The 18,194-nt window shown below is 39.1% G+C and overlaps 1 protein-coding gene across 11 annotated transcripts in view; it reads right to left on the bottom strand.

Annotated features, from left to right (window-relative positions):
• The window catches only part of FAT3 (FAT atypical cadherin 3), a 416,215-nt gene that overhangs the window by 99,982 nt on the left and 298,039 nt on the right, over positions 1–18,194 (bottom strand). For 9 of the 11 annotated variants that reach the window (XR_013926224.1, XM_080376579.1, XM_080376583.1 and 6 more), the window contains exons 5-7: positions 7,679–7,993; positions 5,518–5,728; positions 5,007–5,075 (exon numbers count right to left, since the gene is read on the bottom strand). Coding sequence is in view for 10 of the 11 variants with exons in the window: in XM_080376579.1 (XP_080232705.1) it covers positions 5,007–5,075; positions 5,518–5,728; positions 7,679–7,993 (595 nt within the window). In the remaining variant the exon portion in view is untranslated. The remainder of the gene's footprint in view (positions 1–5,006; positions 5,076–5,517; positions 5,729–7,678; positions 7,994–18,194) is intronic. The other 2 variants (XM_080376584.1, XM_080376587.1) reach the window with 1 other exon arrangement.

Below are 18,194 nucleotides of genomic sequence, written 5' to 3'. Positions count from 1 at the left end.
ATGCTCTTGCATAAGCCCTGGAAGCATTATACTTCTACAATTAGGCAATTTTTTTTTAATGTTATCTGAAACCATGTTATAGTTTATATAGGATTTCCCAATTTTACTCTAGCCAATTTCAGCTGTTATCAAAGTCAGGATGCTATAGAAACAGCCCCTGCTATGAAAGATCTTACTAGTTGGCCCTCACTACAGCTTCATGAGACTGGTCTAGCACAGCCTTAATTTTCCATTTAACAGATGGTACAGTGTGGTCAAAAAGGAGATCTCAGGGAACTGAAATAAGACACCTCTGAGCCAACAGACTATATAGGTTGTGTCCTTGGTACAGAGTAGCCTTGGTTACATTTTCTGGCTGAATCTGGAGCGTTACCTTCATTCTTAGCTTGTTTCTTGGTCCCCTACCCACTGTAAACATATTTTTCTTCTGACAAAAGTCCTATATGCTTTGGAAAGGATTAATTTCCCTTTTAATAAAGAAGATAGCTTTTAAAGAAAGAAAGCACTGAACCTTACATGTCTAACAGGAGAGGATCTTCTGATGTAAAGCTTGCCACTCATTTGATGCAACAGACAGGCCAAGGGAACTTTCTGAACTGTTAAAAGGGATTTCTAAAGGTCACCTGGAGAATTTGCCTAAGCCAAGATACAATGCAGATCTTGCACTCCCACAGAATGTGGGCTTTGCATCTCTGTCCCTTTTGAATCTCAGTGTTGGGATTTTTTTTTATTATTTTATTTTCGAGCATATTCTGCTTACATTTTGACTATTGAATTTGCTGCAAGCAATGATATTTTTTTGTGTAGTGCTTCTCCTAGATGGGGTTCCTTCTGGGGAAGATCTTGGGCCTCCCTATGTTCCTATCAGCTGCCGATACGCAGTTTAAGATGGGATTATGCTGATGTGAGAAATTATTTTCTCCGCTAAGGGAAAAAAACATGTCAGCAAATCTGGAGGATTTGTATACAAATGAGTCCCCTGTGAGGGCCTTTTTCCCTCTTTTCCAGTGGAATGTTCCAGAGGAGTGGGATTGAATACACATCTCAGAAATACGTGAAGACTGTGGAGAATCACACTTGTTCAGTCTTAGATGCAAAGATGGATCACACTGAATTCTGGAGGACATCCCCAAACCAAATACAGCTCAAACCTGGGAAGAGTCTTCCTTGACTCGTGGATAGCAAAGAGCATCCATGCTCCATGTTCAAACTTAATAAGGCCAGGATATACTGAGATCCTCACACAAGTCTCCTTTGGCCTACCATGCGATCATGGGCAAGTGGAGAAGAAGAGAAATACAAGAGATGATCTAATTTAGAGAATAGTCCTCTAAAACACATCTCAGGGCAGAGGAGATTCTTACTTGTCTTGTCCCAAAGTGAACTAACAACACCAAAGACAGTGACAATAAATTGGGCCAATTGCTACAATTCTCACATTGCTCAGAGCAAAGAATCAGAGGAAAATGCAGAAAACACATTCACCCTGAAACTCAAGGGCAAGTGAAAAGTGCTTCTAGGATTTTCAGGAAAAGCAGCAAAGCCACCATTTCCAATTTTTCTGTTTTCAAAAATGATTAAATAAATTTAGCAACTGTCTAAAGAAATACAAAATCAACTACAGAGTTTCGTTAAACATAACATGATAAACATCAGTAATATAACAGGCAATTATTTATTCTTCTATGTATGCTATTGTGCTAAGAGAAAGAAAATAATGCAAAGACTGAATTTTCAGATACAACTATTGTAAGGAGAGTCAAAGCCTTGGGTTTGCTGCTAAGAAGCTGAAGGTAAGGGCATAAAAAGCAGAAAAGAAATCAGAAAGGTATTTCAGATAGTTCTCAGAGAAGCTAATTCAAAGGAAGCTAGCAAGCTACATGTTTTTGACATTAATGAAGATTTGCAGCACTGAATTAAATGTATAATTAATTAAAATTAATAGATATTAAAATTATTGTCATTTAAGCACACTCGATTAAAAGTTCTGATGTGCTTTTAAAGTTTGGTCACTCTTATTAAGGCATAGGCTGGGAGAAGAAGGAAAGGCAAGAGTGAGGCCTGTTTGAAGAATCAGGGAGATGTTGTGCAACATGCTACTTAAGCAAAAACCAGCACCATGCAGCTTAGCTCCAGTGTCAAAGTAATCATCACACCATTCCCGCCACTAACAAAGGAAGAGACAGAGAGGGCTCAATTTACCTGGGAGAAATAAAGATCCCTGACTTATTTTGGAGTTCCCACTGGAAATTAGTTTCTCATCAATGACTGATTACATTTAACCCAACTGAAACAACCTACATTCATGTCTTTCACATTGTGGGATCTGCATGAACTGAGAATGGCGTTGAATGCAGTCTGAAAACAGAAACCAGGTATGACATCTCAACCATTCCCAATTAAACAAACAAACAGGTAAGCATGCTCTTCCTCTCTAGTCCATGGAGAGAAGATGACCTCCCCATCTGCAAGGCACTTTCCTCTCTTGGAGCTGATTAACTCAAGAACTTAAACATTTATTTTAAATGTATGTAATTTAGGTGCAAATTAGATGCTGAAGTTAGGCAGACAGAATACTACACAGCCAAACTTCATCTGCCCTCCCACCTTTTTTTTTTTAGGTGGGAGAAAGTGCATGTTATGCATTAAAAAAGAGGTCCTCTGGAATTCCAATGCCCATTTAGTTTGAAAAGGTCATAACATAAAGGTCAAGCTGCAAACTCTATATTAAACCATGCCTCTACATAAGCCTTCAGGGCTTTTGTTGACATTACTGTGAACTGTGCACCAATGTCCAAAATCAAAAAATACCAGATGGAGCAGGATGAGGTCTAGGTTTTACAGCAGCACAGAAACCACCTCCTGCATCAGCCATCCCATGCAGCTTTCCAGAGACGACAGCTAACTTCTACTAATAACCAAGGGCCTTCACTGGGGTTTTCAGCACTGGATCTCAATGTTCCCCCAAAAGTAAAGGGTCAACATCTTTTTTCCCAACATGACAATACTGAGGAGCACGGAGAAAAGGTATTTTTTGATAGTGACACTGACTAAAGGCAGGAAAGATAATCTAAACATATAGTGTCCTGTCTATAAACCTCTTGGGGTGGGTTTTCTCTTTGCACCTTGTATGCAGTGTCTGGAACAACAGGGTCTTCTGTTGTTCCATGGAATTCAATGCCCAGGATTGCTGGCTATTCCTACTGCAGAAAAGGGTGCTGTTGCTAGCGCTATTATTTATAACAGCAGTAATATTTAATGACAACATTCATATGGTAACAGTACCACACTGGATGGTCAGGGTCACTGACTTCTCATTAAGTCTAGGGAAGCTCTGTCTCCATGACGCTTCGCAGTGATGCAGCGTCTTGCAGCATCAGGAGCTACAGCCTATAGGCAAACCATTAGAGTTGTTTAAATACCAAAATCTTCTAAACCATTTGAACTATTTTAGCCATAAAGGTCATATTAAATGACAAATTAAAGGTTTAAATTTCATAATGCTCTCCCTATCATCTCTGTTTGTTAGGCAAAAATTAAATATTATTATACGGTGTTGCTTGATTGCAAGTGACTCTAATAATATAAAAGAACACAGCGGAAGAGTGAGGGCTTCTCTCAGTGCTTAACACAGGCAGCATGTTAATGAGAGTTGGTGAATTTGCCAAGGAAAGGACTATAAGGCCATGAAAGGCAGAGGAGTCCAGAAAAATGTTCAAATGGGAAAAAAGTGTCAATACCATCAATAAAGATGGATTTCTCCTGGGAGGAAGGTTAGGGTCAGTGAAGAAGACAAAGAGTATGTAAACGTTAGCTAATAAATTGCATGTAGCATACTGAAACAACCAAGGGAATGGGAGGAAAACTGTAGGAAACATATGCTGTCCTTCCCCAGGGGCTAGCAGGAACCCTAGAACATGATAATAGCTTTGGGTTTAATTTTAATGTAGTTGGCACATTAGAAACCGTGCTACAAATTCAAAGAGGAAATGTTGCTGCTTCTGTCTTTCATCTGCACAAATTGGCAATAAAAGTTGGATGAAAATGACTCTGACAGACCCTTTCTCTTGTGGTCCTTGTCCTTCCTGTTGGCTAAACCCATCCTCAAATAGCTATGCTGAAATGAGAGCCAAGCTCAATCCCTGTAAACAAAGACTGCTGATGCACCCTTTCCACTAAGTCTGTGGCAAAGGCTTTTTGTTTCCGTAATCTTTTGTATAGTATTTGCTTTACAACACTTCATTTAAATAACACCACTTTGTGCAGACACGGTGTTTTACATCTGAAGGTATGCAAACATTACACACAAGTACTTGCAAATATTAAGTAGCATGATAACTTTGCAGGATCGTTCTGTTGCTGGGGAAAGTCTCATTTTGGACATGCTAAAGGAGTTGTTTTAATTGACATAACTGAATCGGCAGCAGAAGCAGGACAGAAATGCTTAGGAACATTGACTCCTGTTTTTCCACTGCAGCCAAGTGAGACCTTCTACTCTCTGTCTTTTTGGCAGCTACATACTTAGTGGCATTTCCCTGCGATTTTAAGAATTCTATGGCTTCTCCTCCTCTTCACTGAGGATATTTCTCCCTCCTTATTTTCATAAGCAATTTTATGTAAGGCAATTTTGTGGTTGATATCTCACATCAAAACACATTTCTCTTTTTCAGCTTGCATTCAAGACAAACTTTTGGTGGCTCCATTTGTAACCCATATGTTGATGCATCCCGTTCTGTTTCACAGTTAAATGGATGGCACTGGACTGTGAAGAGTTTGAATTAATTATTTGTGATAAACTGCGGAAAATCCGTGAATAAAATGATAATAATTGGACACAAATACGGTAAAAGCTGTCATAGAAAGGAACGCAGCACATCCATGTGTCGCATTGCATCCTGTCACAGGCACTTATGAAAGATGTAATATAAATTGTCTCAAAGAACTTGCAAAAATAAAAGGCAGCCTGGATAGTTGTATTTTAGCAAATGTGTTTGCACTAAGGGTACCTTCTGTTGAACAGTTCTGCCCACAAGCTGTCTGTAGAATATAGAACATCTCTCGAGCATGCTTGCCACCTTGAAGCAGGGCAGTCGGAAGCAGAAAAAAAAGAACAGAATGCAGAAAAAAAGGTGAAGAAAGAGAGAAATGAGGGACAGCAAGTCTAAGTACCATAAATACATTTAGAAATGAGATTAGCAAAGTATGACAATAGAATTTAAATGACAGACAACATTAAGATTGCAGTCAATAACATAGTATGAAAAAAAACAATTCAGCCATACAGCGCTTTTTTCAGCTTAGCTAAGGAGTCATAACAAAAGCAGGAATATTTTCATTATTATTATTGTTATCATTATATTAAAATAACATTTTCATTTCAGCGTTATGAAAGTGGCTTTAATGGGGGGGAGGGGGGATGGGAAATAGTTCACAGTTAGTTTTCTTGCTCTCAAAACCACACATCCATATGCTTTGCTTCTTGAAGTCTCCTCCTCACACCACTGGCTCCCAACTTACCAACAATATCAAACCAGAGAGGAATGTTAGATGGCTGCACAGACACCACCCCGACGATTTCTGTCACTTTGTCGCTTTCCATGACGGTGAAGTTGTAAAAGGGTTCATCAAAAGTCAGGGGCAAGGGTGAGGGCGCAGGCTTTTTTATCCACTCAATGTGGAGGCGTGCAGTTGAAGATTTTTGGGGCCGGCCATTGTCCACTGCTTTTATCTGGCAGGTACAAACAAAAGAGGATTCAGACTGAGCATCCCAGCTTGGCAGTTCAGACCTTATTCTATCACACGACGACGATTGCTTGGAAAATGCCCTTTGTAATTCTCTTCATAAAATCCCACAAAAAAAAAAAAAAAAAAGAAGAAGATAAGCACTTATTTGTCAGTTCTTTTTTTTTTCCATTACACTTTGACTTTTCACTGAAAAGACTGATTTTGAACTGACATGTTTTGTTTTAGGAATGCTGGTGTGAGGCCTCCTGAAGATGCAATTCAAACACTCCCCACACAGATCCTCCTCTCCAGAACCAGCTTCCTTCTCATTTCACCTTCTATCCTGATCCCTCATGCAGCAAATCTGGAAGCTTTATAATGACCCTGTGGGACATCACATGCTTGTGAAACACGCTCACACAGACCATGTTTGATTGCTTTTAAATGGCATCTGCATTGCAGATAAGACTGGTATTCCTTGTATTGCCTTCTTCAGGACCTTTAATTGAGTTAAGTAAGTTTCAGATCATTTCCCCCATTCTCCGAAACAAATATAATTTAAAATTTTGCCATATTTATTTTCCTTGCTTTCTTCTCTCTGCCGTGTTCATTAAGAGTTGCCCAGCTTGGTGCTAATTCTTTCTAATATGTCCTCTAGAGGGATGGACAGACTTGATACTTGCCTGGCATGCTGTATGGTTTTAGCACAGCAAAGACAAGATGAGCAGCAACAAACATCAGGCTTAAGGAAAGGAAGAATGTAGGTTACAAAATGGGTGCTTTGGTGAACAACATTAATGTCAATCAAAGGGGGTTGATTTTAAAACTAATAGAAATATTTCTGGCTATAAAGGACCATTGGTGTAAATATGCTGTTACTATGCTTGTTAAAAATAAGAAGTATTTTCCCAAAATACCATGCCCTACTTCTTTCTCTGGAAATGTGTTAAGTGGGTTTGGTGCTAACACTCACCACCCTGCTCCGTTCAAGGTGGGCAGGCCCTTAGTGAAAAGATGCTGAAAGTGTGATGAGCTGTTTCAAGGTAGAAAACCTTCAGCTGTTGTGTTATAATAAGGGCCAGATCCCAGACGTGACTTCCAGCTCTGCACAGGGAAAAACACTCACTCACCAAAGGGTGCTCTACTCTGAGTACTAGGTATTTCTCAGTATTTTGATATTTATTCATTTTCCTGTCACAGTTTCCAACCCTATGAAGGTATCCCAACAGAGACCTATTACTATAAGTGACATTGCTTCCTTCATTATGGGCCAGACCGCGGACCTCTGACATTTTTTTGTCAACTCCTTTACTACAACTGGTTGTCTTACTGCTGTAGATGAAGAGTGCACATTCAAGTCTTTCGTTGCTTTATATCAACACCACCATCTTGTATTCTTTCTTTCTTTGACCTTGTCTATGTAGTTTGTGTTCTGGCAGAAGTATTTTGACAGCTTTCTTTTAACTGAAATTGCTGCCATACTTAACACTCTTTAATGTGGTGAGAGGGTACCTCAACACAAGAGTACACAGTACTCTTCCCTAACTTGGATGGTATCAAGATCTTTCCAGGAGGGCAAGCAATTGTGTCCACACAGTAGGTGGATAACCATTCGTAGCTGTATCTGCCCAGCTCAACATGATACAACTTTGCAAGCAGTCAAGCCCTTGGTCTTCATTTCTGTCTATTAAAGGGAATGACTTATGCCAGCAATATATGAGTTGACTGAATAGCCTGAGAATAGCTCGCTACACGCAATAGCATGAATGCTCTCTCAGACTCAATTTTTTGGCAGTAGTTGTATGAGAATACTATATTTCTTAATACGGTCAGATCTTACATATAGGTCATACATTAAACACAGTCATATATCACTCTTTATAGAGAAGGGCCTATTTCTGAAAAAAAAAATCAGTGAAATCATGTGCTTGTATGTCAATGAAAGAGCACTTACTGTTAAGATGTCATAACTCCCCGCTGTGAACTGCTTTCTGGAAGAAACCATCCCTGTTTTGGGATCAATAAAAAATTTCCCATCATCGTTTCCATCCACAATGCTGTACGAGATTTCTGCATTAGGGCCTTCATCTTTGTCAAAAGCAAAAGCTCTGTAGATTGGCTCCCCTCTTTTCTTACGGTCCCTCTCTGGCAGCTTGATCTGATAGACTTTCTCTGGAAACTGAGGTTTGTTATCATTCTCATCCAGAACCTGGACCACCACCCAAACTGAGGACTGCTTGGGAGATGTGCCCCCATCTGAGACAGTTACCTGAAAAACAACAGCAGTAAGGGTTATTCTGAATAGGTACAGTGAGATGAGACTTCATACACTGGAAAAACCATAAGACATAAGGAAAGGCTCTTCCCTCTCCAAACCTGACCTGCAGTTTAGCACACAGAATTCCTGTGTACATAAGAGATGCTCGCTATAAACGTGCTCAGTGTCAAACTCAAATATGCCCACAATGGCAAATACAAGAATCCAGAAGATTTTTTTACTTCTGAGATGAACCTAGAACAGGGAACCTGTGGACTAGGAATCTATTTCTCAAAACATAAAATCCTTTTATCTCAAGTTCTGAAAGTTTATCTCAAAAGAGAGAACTGGAATTAACCCATTATGCAGGATCCCTGCTTTTTTTTGCAAACATATTTTAAAGTTTTTCAGTCACACAATGAATTTGAAAGATGCATTTCTTCTTAAACCCTAAAAGAATCTCTGTCACTTTTTTCTCATTAATTATGTGGAATTTCGTAAACAACAAAAGGATTTCTGTCAGTTCTTTTCATTCATTACCTGAGATGTGACAGCTCATTAATTCCAAAACTGCTTTATATGATTGTAAGGAGCACAGTGAGGCAGGTAGCAAAAAAATTCTGCTGCATTGAGTGCACTGTACTGCCAGAAACACATAAGAAATAAAATCTTTGAGGCAAAAGTTAATTAGTAATTTAGCTGCAACTAAAGAATAATTACTAATAATTTTCAGTCTGAAACAATGTAAAAATTAAATGATCCAAGATCAACAAGCAGAGATTTAATAATATGCCTTCAAAATGCAATCAATATGTTTCAAACTTCTCCTTCAATATTTCGATAGCATTTTTTAAAGAGAAAGAAATAAGGAAGAAAGTTATTTCTGTTTGCATGAAAGAACTTCAGATTTCCCTTTCAGGTACATTATGCTAACATGCCAATTCCCACAGTAGCAATTTTTGATGATAGTGCACCCTTCCCTGCTCATACCAGTCACTGTACATCGGCTGCTAATGCTTTATTTTTCCTTAAATGTTTCTGTGTTCCCTTGCAAATCAGAGTCCTGATGTCCAATCCTTAATCCTTAGGCAAAGCAAAATTTTCTGGGAACAAAGTCCCTTGGCATTGTCTCCTCCTTGTGACAAGAAATCTAAACGTAGGGTAACCCTGATTTAGTGCTGAGATCAGCAGAAAAAACTCAAAATATTCTATGAGAAAGGTCAAAGACCTTTTCCATTTCCTGTATTTCACCATACTTTTAAAAACTGATGCAGCGAAAGGGAGCAGACTGACAACCTTAGGGGCTGAACCACCGCATTTACAGAAAAAGAAATGGTATGGCAATATATTGTGGCATTGTTGAATCCTCCAAATCAGCCCATAACTCATGTGGAGAGTGGAGCCTGTCCTCCCAGCAGCATGCATCAGCCTCAGACCTCTTCCTAAGACTGTCACCAGCACTGGCCATTAGCGTTGCTGGGTTCACTGCCTCATGATGGGGACGACTGCTGAGAGCCGGACAGGGACCAGCCCCATCCTGCAAAGCCAGGGACGTGCTATCTGTCACTCACTGGCGAGGGCGTCAGAGGAAAGGACCTGCAGCTCATTGCCAGTGTTCTCAGCCATCCAGTTCCCACTCACTACACTTTCCAAAATAGCATTTATAATGCCGAAAGGCTGCACACATGGCTGTGAATCTGCCTTTTCACCTGGTGAGAGTGACATGGCTGGGGACCTCAGCCTCTCCACTACCCCAGGAGAACTTCAGAGCTTCTGCAGCAAACAAAACCCAGTTCTGCCAATTCTCATACTACAGGCTTTCAGCAATAAATAACTTCTGCCCCACTTAGAGGCTGGTCCCCTCTACGTTTGTTCTAGCCTGCTGCAACCGGCCAAGCTCTTGGCAGGAGCACAGGTTAACAAAGAAAAGCCTTTTCCAGGATTTCAGTTGCCTCCACAGACAAAATAACCAGTGATGCCAGGCAATACAGGGTGTAGAGCACAGAAATAATTGGAGACACACTCCAATGCTGGTCAAAAATACTAACAAAATGCTTTTTTGGAGGGTAATGTTCTTAATGCATAGAAAATACTAGTAAGATTCAGGAAACTCCTGTTTTCTGAACAGAATACCACTCAACTTCTTTTAAAAAATGACATTTTCTTCAACCTGCTAGCAGTCACCTACAAAAAATGGTGGGGGTGGTGGATAAAAAGTTTACAACTAACAATAATACAATCCCTGAAAACTACAATGGTATAAAGAGCCAAGTGACTATGATGAAAAACGTACTTAAGTCAAGAGACCGCTCAAGAAGCAAAGCCGTCCTCCTGCCTTACCAATACACAGTCTCACAGTTTGTTAGGTTACTGCTGAAATACTTACTAACATGGTGTTGTGGCAGTAAATATGTGCATGCATTTGTTTGTTTTTGTAAGTCCAAACTTGTGGGAAATCCATTCAATAACAGAAAAAGTTGCACTGAAAATATTTGCTGACAGCTATTTGAAAATAGTAACGGCTATAACATGAAATGTCAGCTAATTAACAGAAATTAACATAGAAGGCCTGAAGTTAGTAAATTCTACTCTGTCTAAAACTTTGCATCCCTGGAGAGGAAAATGTTACATACCAGCTAAGGCTTTTTCTCTGGGTAACACTCAAAACTTTTCAAAATTACAGGCTCCAGCTCTGCTCAAAAAGCTCTGAGTGCCAGACAGGGAGCTTAAGTGTGAGTTAAAGCTCTCTCTTTGTAGGCATGTAAATTAATTAATTAAGCCACCCTCACAACCAGCGATGTGATTATTTCCCCACCTGCAAATTCATGCCCCAACTGAACCCTCTTTTCTGCTCCATCAGCCTGACCCTAGCCTGGATTTTCAGGTTCCAGCTATAAACAGGGTAAAAGAGCTGCAAAAATTTCCTCCGCTCCTACAGCAAAAACCTCCATGACAACACATTAAGACAAAATAACTGCTGCCAGTTCCAAATTGTTCCCAGATAGAAATGAGGAGGACTAGGGAGGTCATTCAGCACACTGCTCTGCAAATACTGTTTCCATCAGGACACTGTATCACATCAGCAGTTAGGGGCCCCTCTAACTAAGGCAATTTTGCTTCAACCATTACCGCAGTTCTCAGCAAAATCCTTAAACAGCTGGAAATTACTGAAAAGTAACCAGGGAGGGGAAGGAGGTTGGACGCTTTTAGGACAGAGATACAAAAGCTAATTCACAGCTGCTATCTCTGGAAATGTGAAAGGCAGATGTGCAAGGCGCAGGAGAGCTTGCCAGGAGAGAAGATATAATTCAGGACCAGTGAGGTTCTTTTGTTTGGAAACCTGCAGATGACACGATGGGGGAAAAAAAAACTAGACAAGAAAGGTGATATAGATGAATGACAGAATGTCTCAATATATGCTTGTCACGGCATGCCATCAAAAACTTAACGAGGTGAATCGCAGTAATCAGGATGGGGAAATGGTGAGGACCAGAACTCAAGCTTTCCCAGAGGAGATGAGGAATGGCTGCTTGTTCAGCACGTGCCTTCCTAAGTGCTGAACACCTTCTCGAGCCTATGTGGCAGGTCTGGTATCCAGACAATGGGTGCTGACATGCTGCTTCTTGCCCATGTGCAACCTGAGATGGACCAGCCAGCTACTATCCCCTCTGTCCTTCTGCTTAGATATCGCTGCTCATGCTGGGCCAACACAGCCTAACAGAGGATACAGCCTCCCAAAGCTGGGACATGGCCAAAAAAGCAGCGGAATTTTGACTCTCTGACCAACCATACAAAGGGTTGGTCCATTCACCAGGGGTGGAGTATAGTAAAAGGAAAGTGACAACATATTTAATGGGGTCTGATGTCATCAGACAGCAAGAATAATATGAACTTTATATATACCACTTTCATGGTGAAATCTTAAGAATCACTGCTGTGTCCCCACAAACTACAGTTCCACTACAGTTTTCTTCATTAAAGGAGCACTTTCTGTCAGGAGTCTGCATTTACCCATTGGCTTTACATTGACTTTTTATGACTTCACTGAACCATGTCAGCCAATACACATATAGCTATTGGTTACCTGGAAATTTCTTTGCTAGAGTAACAATATTCACACATCCCTTACAGTGCTTCCTTCAGCTAGATGGATCAGGACAAGACCTCCTGAAATTCCCTCTTCTTACATCAGAGATGTATTTTTGAGGAAAAACACACAAAAATATCTCCTGCAGAGTATGACAAATCCAGTATAATGACAGAACTTCCAAAATCCAAGTAAGGCGATTTCCATTTCTTCTGCAGGATCTGCTTCAGTAGGTTTGGTCAATGGACTTTAAGACTACCTGTCCAACAGGACTGAGAGATACTCTTTCATATTCATGTTTATGTTCAAGTCTGCAGATTTTTAACTACAAAGAGATTTCCATAGCAGTGGACCTTCTCAATGAAAACCAAGGTCAACACTGTTAACATACAACAGCTGGAATGTTAGATATGAAAATCTCATCTTCTTATGATGATGGGGAAGCCACGGAGGAACGTCTACCATGGAAGTATTAGCTAAAACACAACATCAGTCTAGCAGCCTCTAACGCTGGTGACAAAAATAATTTTGCCTTGAGACAGTCACTCTTCCTATGAACTGGACTGTGACACTTAACTGAAGAAGGTTTAGCTCTTGAATTTTTTCAGAATATGAATGTAACTGTGAGGACCACCCTCCTGAATTAAAAGTACAATATTGAGTCTCATTAACAAAAGCTCATGACTTCCAAGATAATAATTATCTCAGCTGGAGAGAGTAGCTGGCAAGGATCTTACTTCAACAAGTATAACAAGACGATCAGCAGGTGTTCAATGTGAGCTATCGAGCCTTGAGAAGAATGAGAATCATGAGAATCTTCTTCCATATAATTCCTTGGGAGAAGGAAATACTCAGCCTACCCAATTTTTAAGTTAAGAGGAACTGCCACATTACTGTCATCAGCATTGCAAAATGCTGAAGATGTCATATTTGCTTGTTTATTTTCATTCATGTGATAACTACTCAACGCAAAAAGAGGGAGCTGAGATGCCTGCATCTCATATGAGGAGTGTGCATAATGAGGTTTTCAGGTAACGGACTTCCCTTCCTTCCCTTCCCCCAACCAGAAGTGCCAATGTTGCTTCTGAAAACTTCAGAAAAGAGAAATCGGTTGAGTTACTGGAGACAGAAAAATGATCAAAGGGAGCCTGAGAGCTGAGGCACACCCCTGCTGTTAGTGACTAATGGGTTTGTTTCTTCTGCCAATGCACAAACGAGCTGCAATACCTATTGTAAGAGTCTCTGGAATTCAGCCCAAGTAAGAGAAATAAAAGATTATAAAGGAGAGCTCATTGAGGGATGAATGGAACTTTAAAGTCAAATACACTGAATTACTATCACTGTCTACTTCAGAGAGAGGCTAAATTTGTGGCTAAATTCTTACAAGGAAATATTTCTTCTAAAATGCATGATATTACTGATGTACATGTTGAATTATTGCTACAAAGTGAAGGCAGCGTAGCTCAAAGATATAACAAATAGGAAAGAAAAAAAGGTACAAAAGTTGTTTTTTTCTTTTAGTTCAACACAAATACTCAGTTAGCTGTAGCAGACTAGACGCCTTTTCTTTCTAATCCTTTATTTGGCATCTATGGAAAAGGAGTGGGCAGCTGCTTATTTCACTTATCCTAACAGAATGTAGTGCTGTCCCAAAAGACAAATTACTTAAACACTTCTTGCAGGAAAGAGTGCCAATCATATCAATATGATCCATATTTCCTTATTTCCTTTACAATGTGCTAATCTGGGAACTCCTGTTTTCAATCATAAAAAAATTAATACATTCACTCTGGCCAGCTATGAGAAATAAATAATTTAGAGTACATTTTAAATACAGATTATTACTGACACAAACACTCTAGGTGGCTGATTAGGAAAGTCAATGGCTTCCAGCCACATTCTAGCTATAAAACGATGCATAATGGTCTGTTATACCATTTGAGAATTAATGATGACATCAGGTAATTTCAACGCTGTATTGCCAAAAGACAGGAAGGAAGGAAGGCAAGCTTTTTCATTTGGAGTTAAATGCTCCCTGCAGTATCTGCAAACCTAAATATTAGAAGACCGTACTGAAGAAAGAGGCTTCAAATTGTAGCTTTTGTCAGACTCACAGTACTAAGGCCAGTAGATGGTAACTAAATGACCTGGCAGAATGAAATATCAAAATGGGTGACTTAAAGGTCCAGAAACACTACTACTACTACTACATTTATTCTGTTACACGTTATTCTACGAGCTTTTTTTGAAAATTGAAACAGTAAATGAGTCATAAACTCTGAAAAGAAACTTAAGACTTGCATTTTAGCTTTAGTAACAATACAAGGAAGGATCTGCATAGCTCTTGACAGTGACTCCAAAGGAGAAACAGTAATTTTCCATGGGCATTGCTTTTAAAGTTCATTACATCTTGGAGATCCTGGCAACCTTTGTGCATCAGACTGTATTTGTAGTGTTCTTCAATCAATAATGCGAAGGAAGGTGCAGAACCAATCACTACTCCATTAAATTCCCAGGACAACATATGCTATTTTAACATAGCAGCTCCTTCAAACAATCTCAGAACGTATCTTGCGCTTTTCACTAAGTAAGAAGAAAATCATAGTACTCAGGGCCAAGCTCATATAATTTTCTTTTTGACAAACAGTAGATAAAACTTCGCCCAAGTGACTCTAAGCCGGTCACTTTCTAGAAGACCAGATGTGCCTCTTACTTCCACTGGTGGAGTTAAATATGGAAAATCTTCACCTCTACTGTGTAACAGTACACACTAACCGAAGTGTGTAATCACTTATGATTCAGCAGAAATCATCTGGTAAGAAAAAGCATTGCTCAGCTAAGACTTTTCCTGAGCTTCTAGGTGATAACACCACCATCAGAAGTGGTGAATGAAACTGCATGTACCATATCCCATGCTGAGCAGCTCATAACTAGAAGGCTGGAAAATTTGAGATGATCATAGCAGAAACAACCTCAGTCTCCAAATATCAACTGTAATGGTCTTTTGAGTACATCAAGAATTTCCTTCCTTTGTTCATGAGGCTAGAATAATGAATCTTGCTACTCCAGCATATAATGAAGAAAAATTTGGAAAGCAGAAGAATACACTCCAAACAGTCCTCTGATAATATCTGGACCCAAGAACATTTACCCACCTTCAGACCGACACCTTACAAAGAAGATAAAGACTGATATGCAATCGCTTAAAAATAATTTTTATAGGCACATGGAACCTCTTTAGGAAAAACCTATTACCAAACAGAAGTATAACTACCCTCATAGCCTCTAAATGAGAAAGAAGATAAAAGTTGTGTATTGATCTTCACAGTAAACTTTGAAGATGGTTTTTAGCTCCTGCTGATAGTGAAGATTATAATCAGAGAGCATTGTGAACAGAAAATAAGTAGCAATCAAATCTGAGAATATTTCACATCAAGCAGCTTTAAATAACATAAAGCTTGCAAATTAAGATATTTATGAAGTTTAATGTTAGTAGTAATCTCTATGTCAATTTTAATTCCATTCATACCTGAATATCTACTTCAGCCATTTATGGATTTTGCTTTTTTTGTGATAAGAAACACATGTGATGTAATATTGATAAGCTCCCCTCTATCAGATCTACCTCCACAGATAATGCCCTTCTCCAAAAATTTTATCTCAACACTCAGGAAATACAGTAGCTCCCAGTTTTTGTGCCTCAGAAAAGGTGTGCCTCAAGTTCTAAGCTCACTGTACTGACCTTTTCTCAAACATTTAAATACTCTTAATTTTCTATCCACAAGTCACTTGATTCTCATCTTTACTATAAACAGGAACCAAATACCCTCTCCGAAGTTCACTCAAAATTATGAAGACTGTTACACATTCCCAATCTTTCCTTTTTTGTATTAGACCAGTCAATATGTGTAATCATGTGAGAAAAACATCCTGGCTGTTAATAAAGCCACAAGATTTTATCCATGCTTCCAAGATCTTTTCCTAACAATAATTCGTTTTATGTTTTAATGATCAGCAAAAATGCTGTGCTCAAAAATACATGCTGATACATTGCCAAAATTTAATCAAGCTATAGTACTAGTCACTGTGAAGTTAATCAGGCAGCAAAACAATATATACTTTACATCCTTACTTGGGTGTGCAGCTGTATCAGTTTGTAGTACAGGTCCCCAGGTATTCAAACTGATGGGAGATGAAGGCATAGCAATTCTTTTAGCAGAAACTCTCAAATTTGGTGCAGGTGATTTCCCGTGTGTGACAAGAGCCCTCCATCTATTTTGCAGTAAGTCAGCAGCACTGCCTCATGCTAATGTGGCACAGGCTGTTGAACCTCCTCAAAGAAAAGATATAGTACGAAGGAGCTTGCACTGCATGCCCTCTAGAAATATTGTGGCATGCTGTTTCTGTTATAATAGAGTAATAACTTCAACTAAAACTTTCAGTCTTCAGAGGAAATCCCATCTTCTCTCCTAAACAATAATATTAAGACTTACTTCTAAACAATTTTTGTCACGCTGACAGCCAGTGTCTGCTGACATTGGATGAAACACCCTTAGGTGAGCCTCTGTGATGGCCAGTCTTGAAACAATATTGTTATTACTTAGGAGGGAATAGATTTATTCGGCAACCAATGAGATGAAAGACATACACTGTAATTCCTTATTTACTTTATAGGCAAACTGCATCCAAATTCTATCCTGCTATATGAAGCAGAACGAATATTTTCAAAAAGAAAGATAAAACTTTTTTTTTTTCTCAAATTGCTTTAGCAAGCAGCACTTGGTTGTGCTAATAGAGGATGACACCACCCTGTCTCTGGAAGAAAGGCAGGCTAAGATGCATCCAGCCCCATCTCGAGCTCCTCCTCCAGCCATTTGTTCTTTCCTTGTCACCAGTTTGCAGCCACCTTCACCCATCAATAAACTGTTTGTGCATCTGTGCTATGAACAGGGCTACTGAAATAATCCGTGTTTAAAATGAACTGCCAAAAGAAAACAAAATCCTCCAAAAGGCAGATGGTTAATGAGTGATGGTGGTGAGAGAGCAAAACAAAGAGAGGCATGCCAGGTCCCCAAGTCAGGATGGGGGAGAGTTTTTAAGATGTTTTGGCCACTGAAGGAAAATGCAATCGCATAACTACAATTTTGGTGATAAATTCTGCAGTTTCACTACAGATGGTAACTTATTTCCTGCACCTCCCCTTAAGAAAAATCCTTACATAGAATTCATCACTTACCAGCAAGCCTGTCATCAATACCAAAAATAAGCAAAGCCAGAACCATTGATCTCAAGGTAAAAGACTTTGTGTCCCATCAGTAAATGCTGAAAATACCCAATTTCCATCTTACACTATTTTCCCACAATATGCAAGAAATAATGAATGCTCTCCATCCACACATGCATGTAAAAGATTTCAAAGACAGTTTTATAGCTGATGGCCTGACGAGTAGCCTCTGACATTTAAATGCAATTTAGTTTTCTCAGGGTAAAAAATGAAGCTTCTAAAGTTTTATGTTCAAAATAAAGCTTACCAGTTAAAAACCCAATTAATAGAAAATTCATTTCTTAGGCAGGTAGAAAGTATATAAAATCAGACTTTTAAGGGGTACAGGCTGTTCCAAATTTTTGATCCTGTAGAGATATTCTAAATTTGCAAAAAGCAAAAATGTCTATTTTAGGTCTCAGAAATGTATCTGGCTTTATTGAATAGTCATTCAGGAAGATTGCCTTGACCATTTTCATTAATCTAAAAGGAAAAAATGAAGACATGATATTTTCTGTGATATTCAAGTTATTTGATAGAAGTTTCTTTGGTTAGCAATGAGATGCAAAGTAAAATTTTAATCAACTTAGAGGACAATATGACAGCAATTACGCATTTTGGAATAAAGTAATTTTTGGAGTCAGATGAGGACTACATCCTAAAATACCATAAAAAGTAGTATAAAAATGCTCAGAAAATCAGTATGAAAAATAAGGAAAATAAGGTAAAAGAGATAAGAATAAATAAGGAGGCTTGTTGTTGGGGTTCTTCCCAAGGCAGTTTTTTTTAATGACAATATCATCCTGGTTTTGTCAGACCAGGTTAAAGTAAACCACATCAATAATTGCTTTGATTTTAGCAAT

Source organism: Falco punctatus (assembly GCF_963210335.1).
Source record: "Falco punctatus genome assembly, chromosome: 2".
NCBI lineage: Eukaryota > Metazoa > Chordata > Aves > Falconiformes > Falconidae > Falco > Falco punctatus.
The sequence above is the reverse complement of the archived record's forward strand: the minus strand, read 5'-3'. Positions and strand labels throughout refer to the sequence as shown.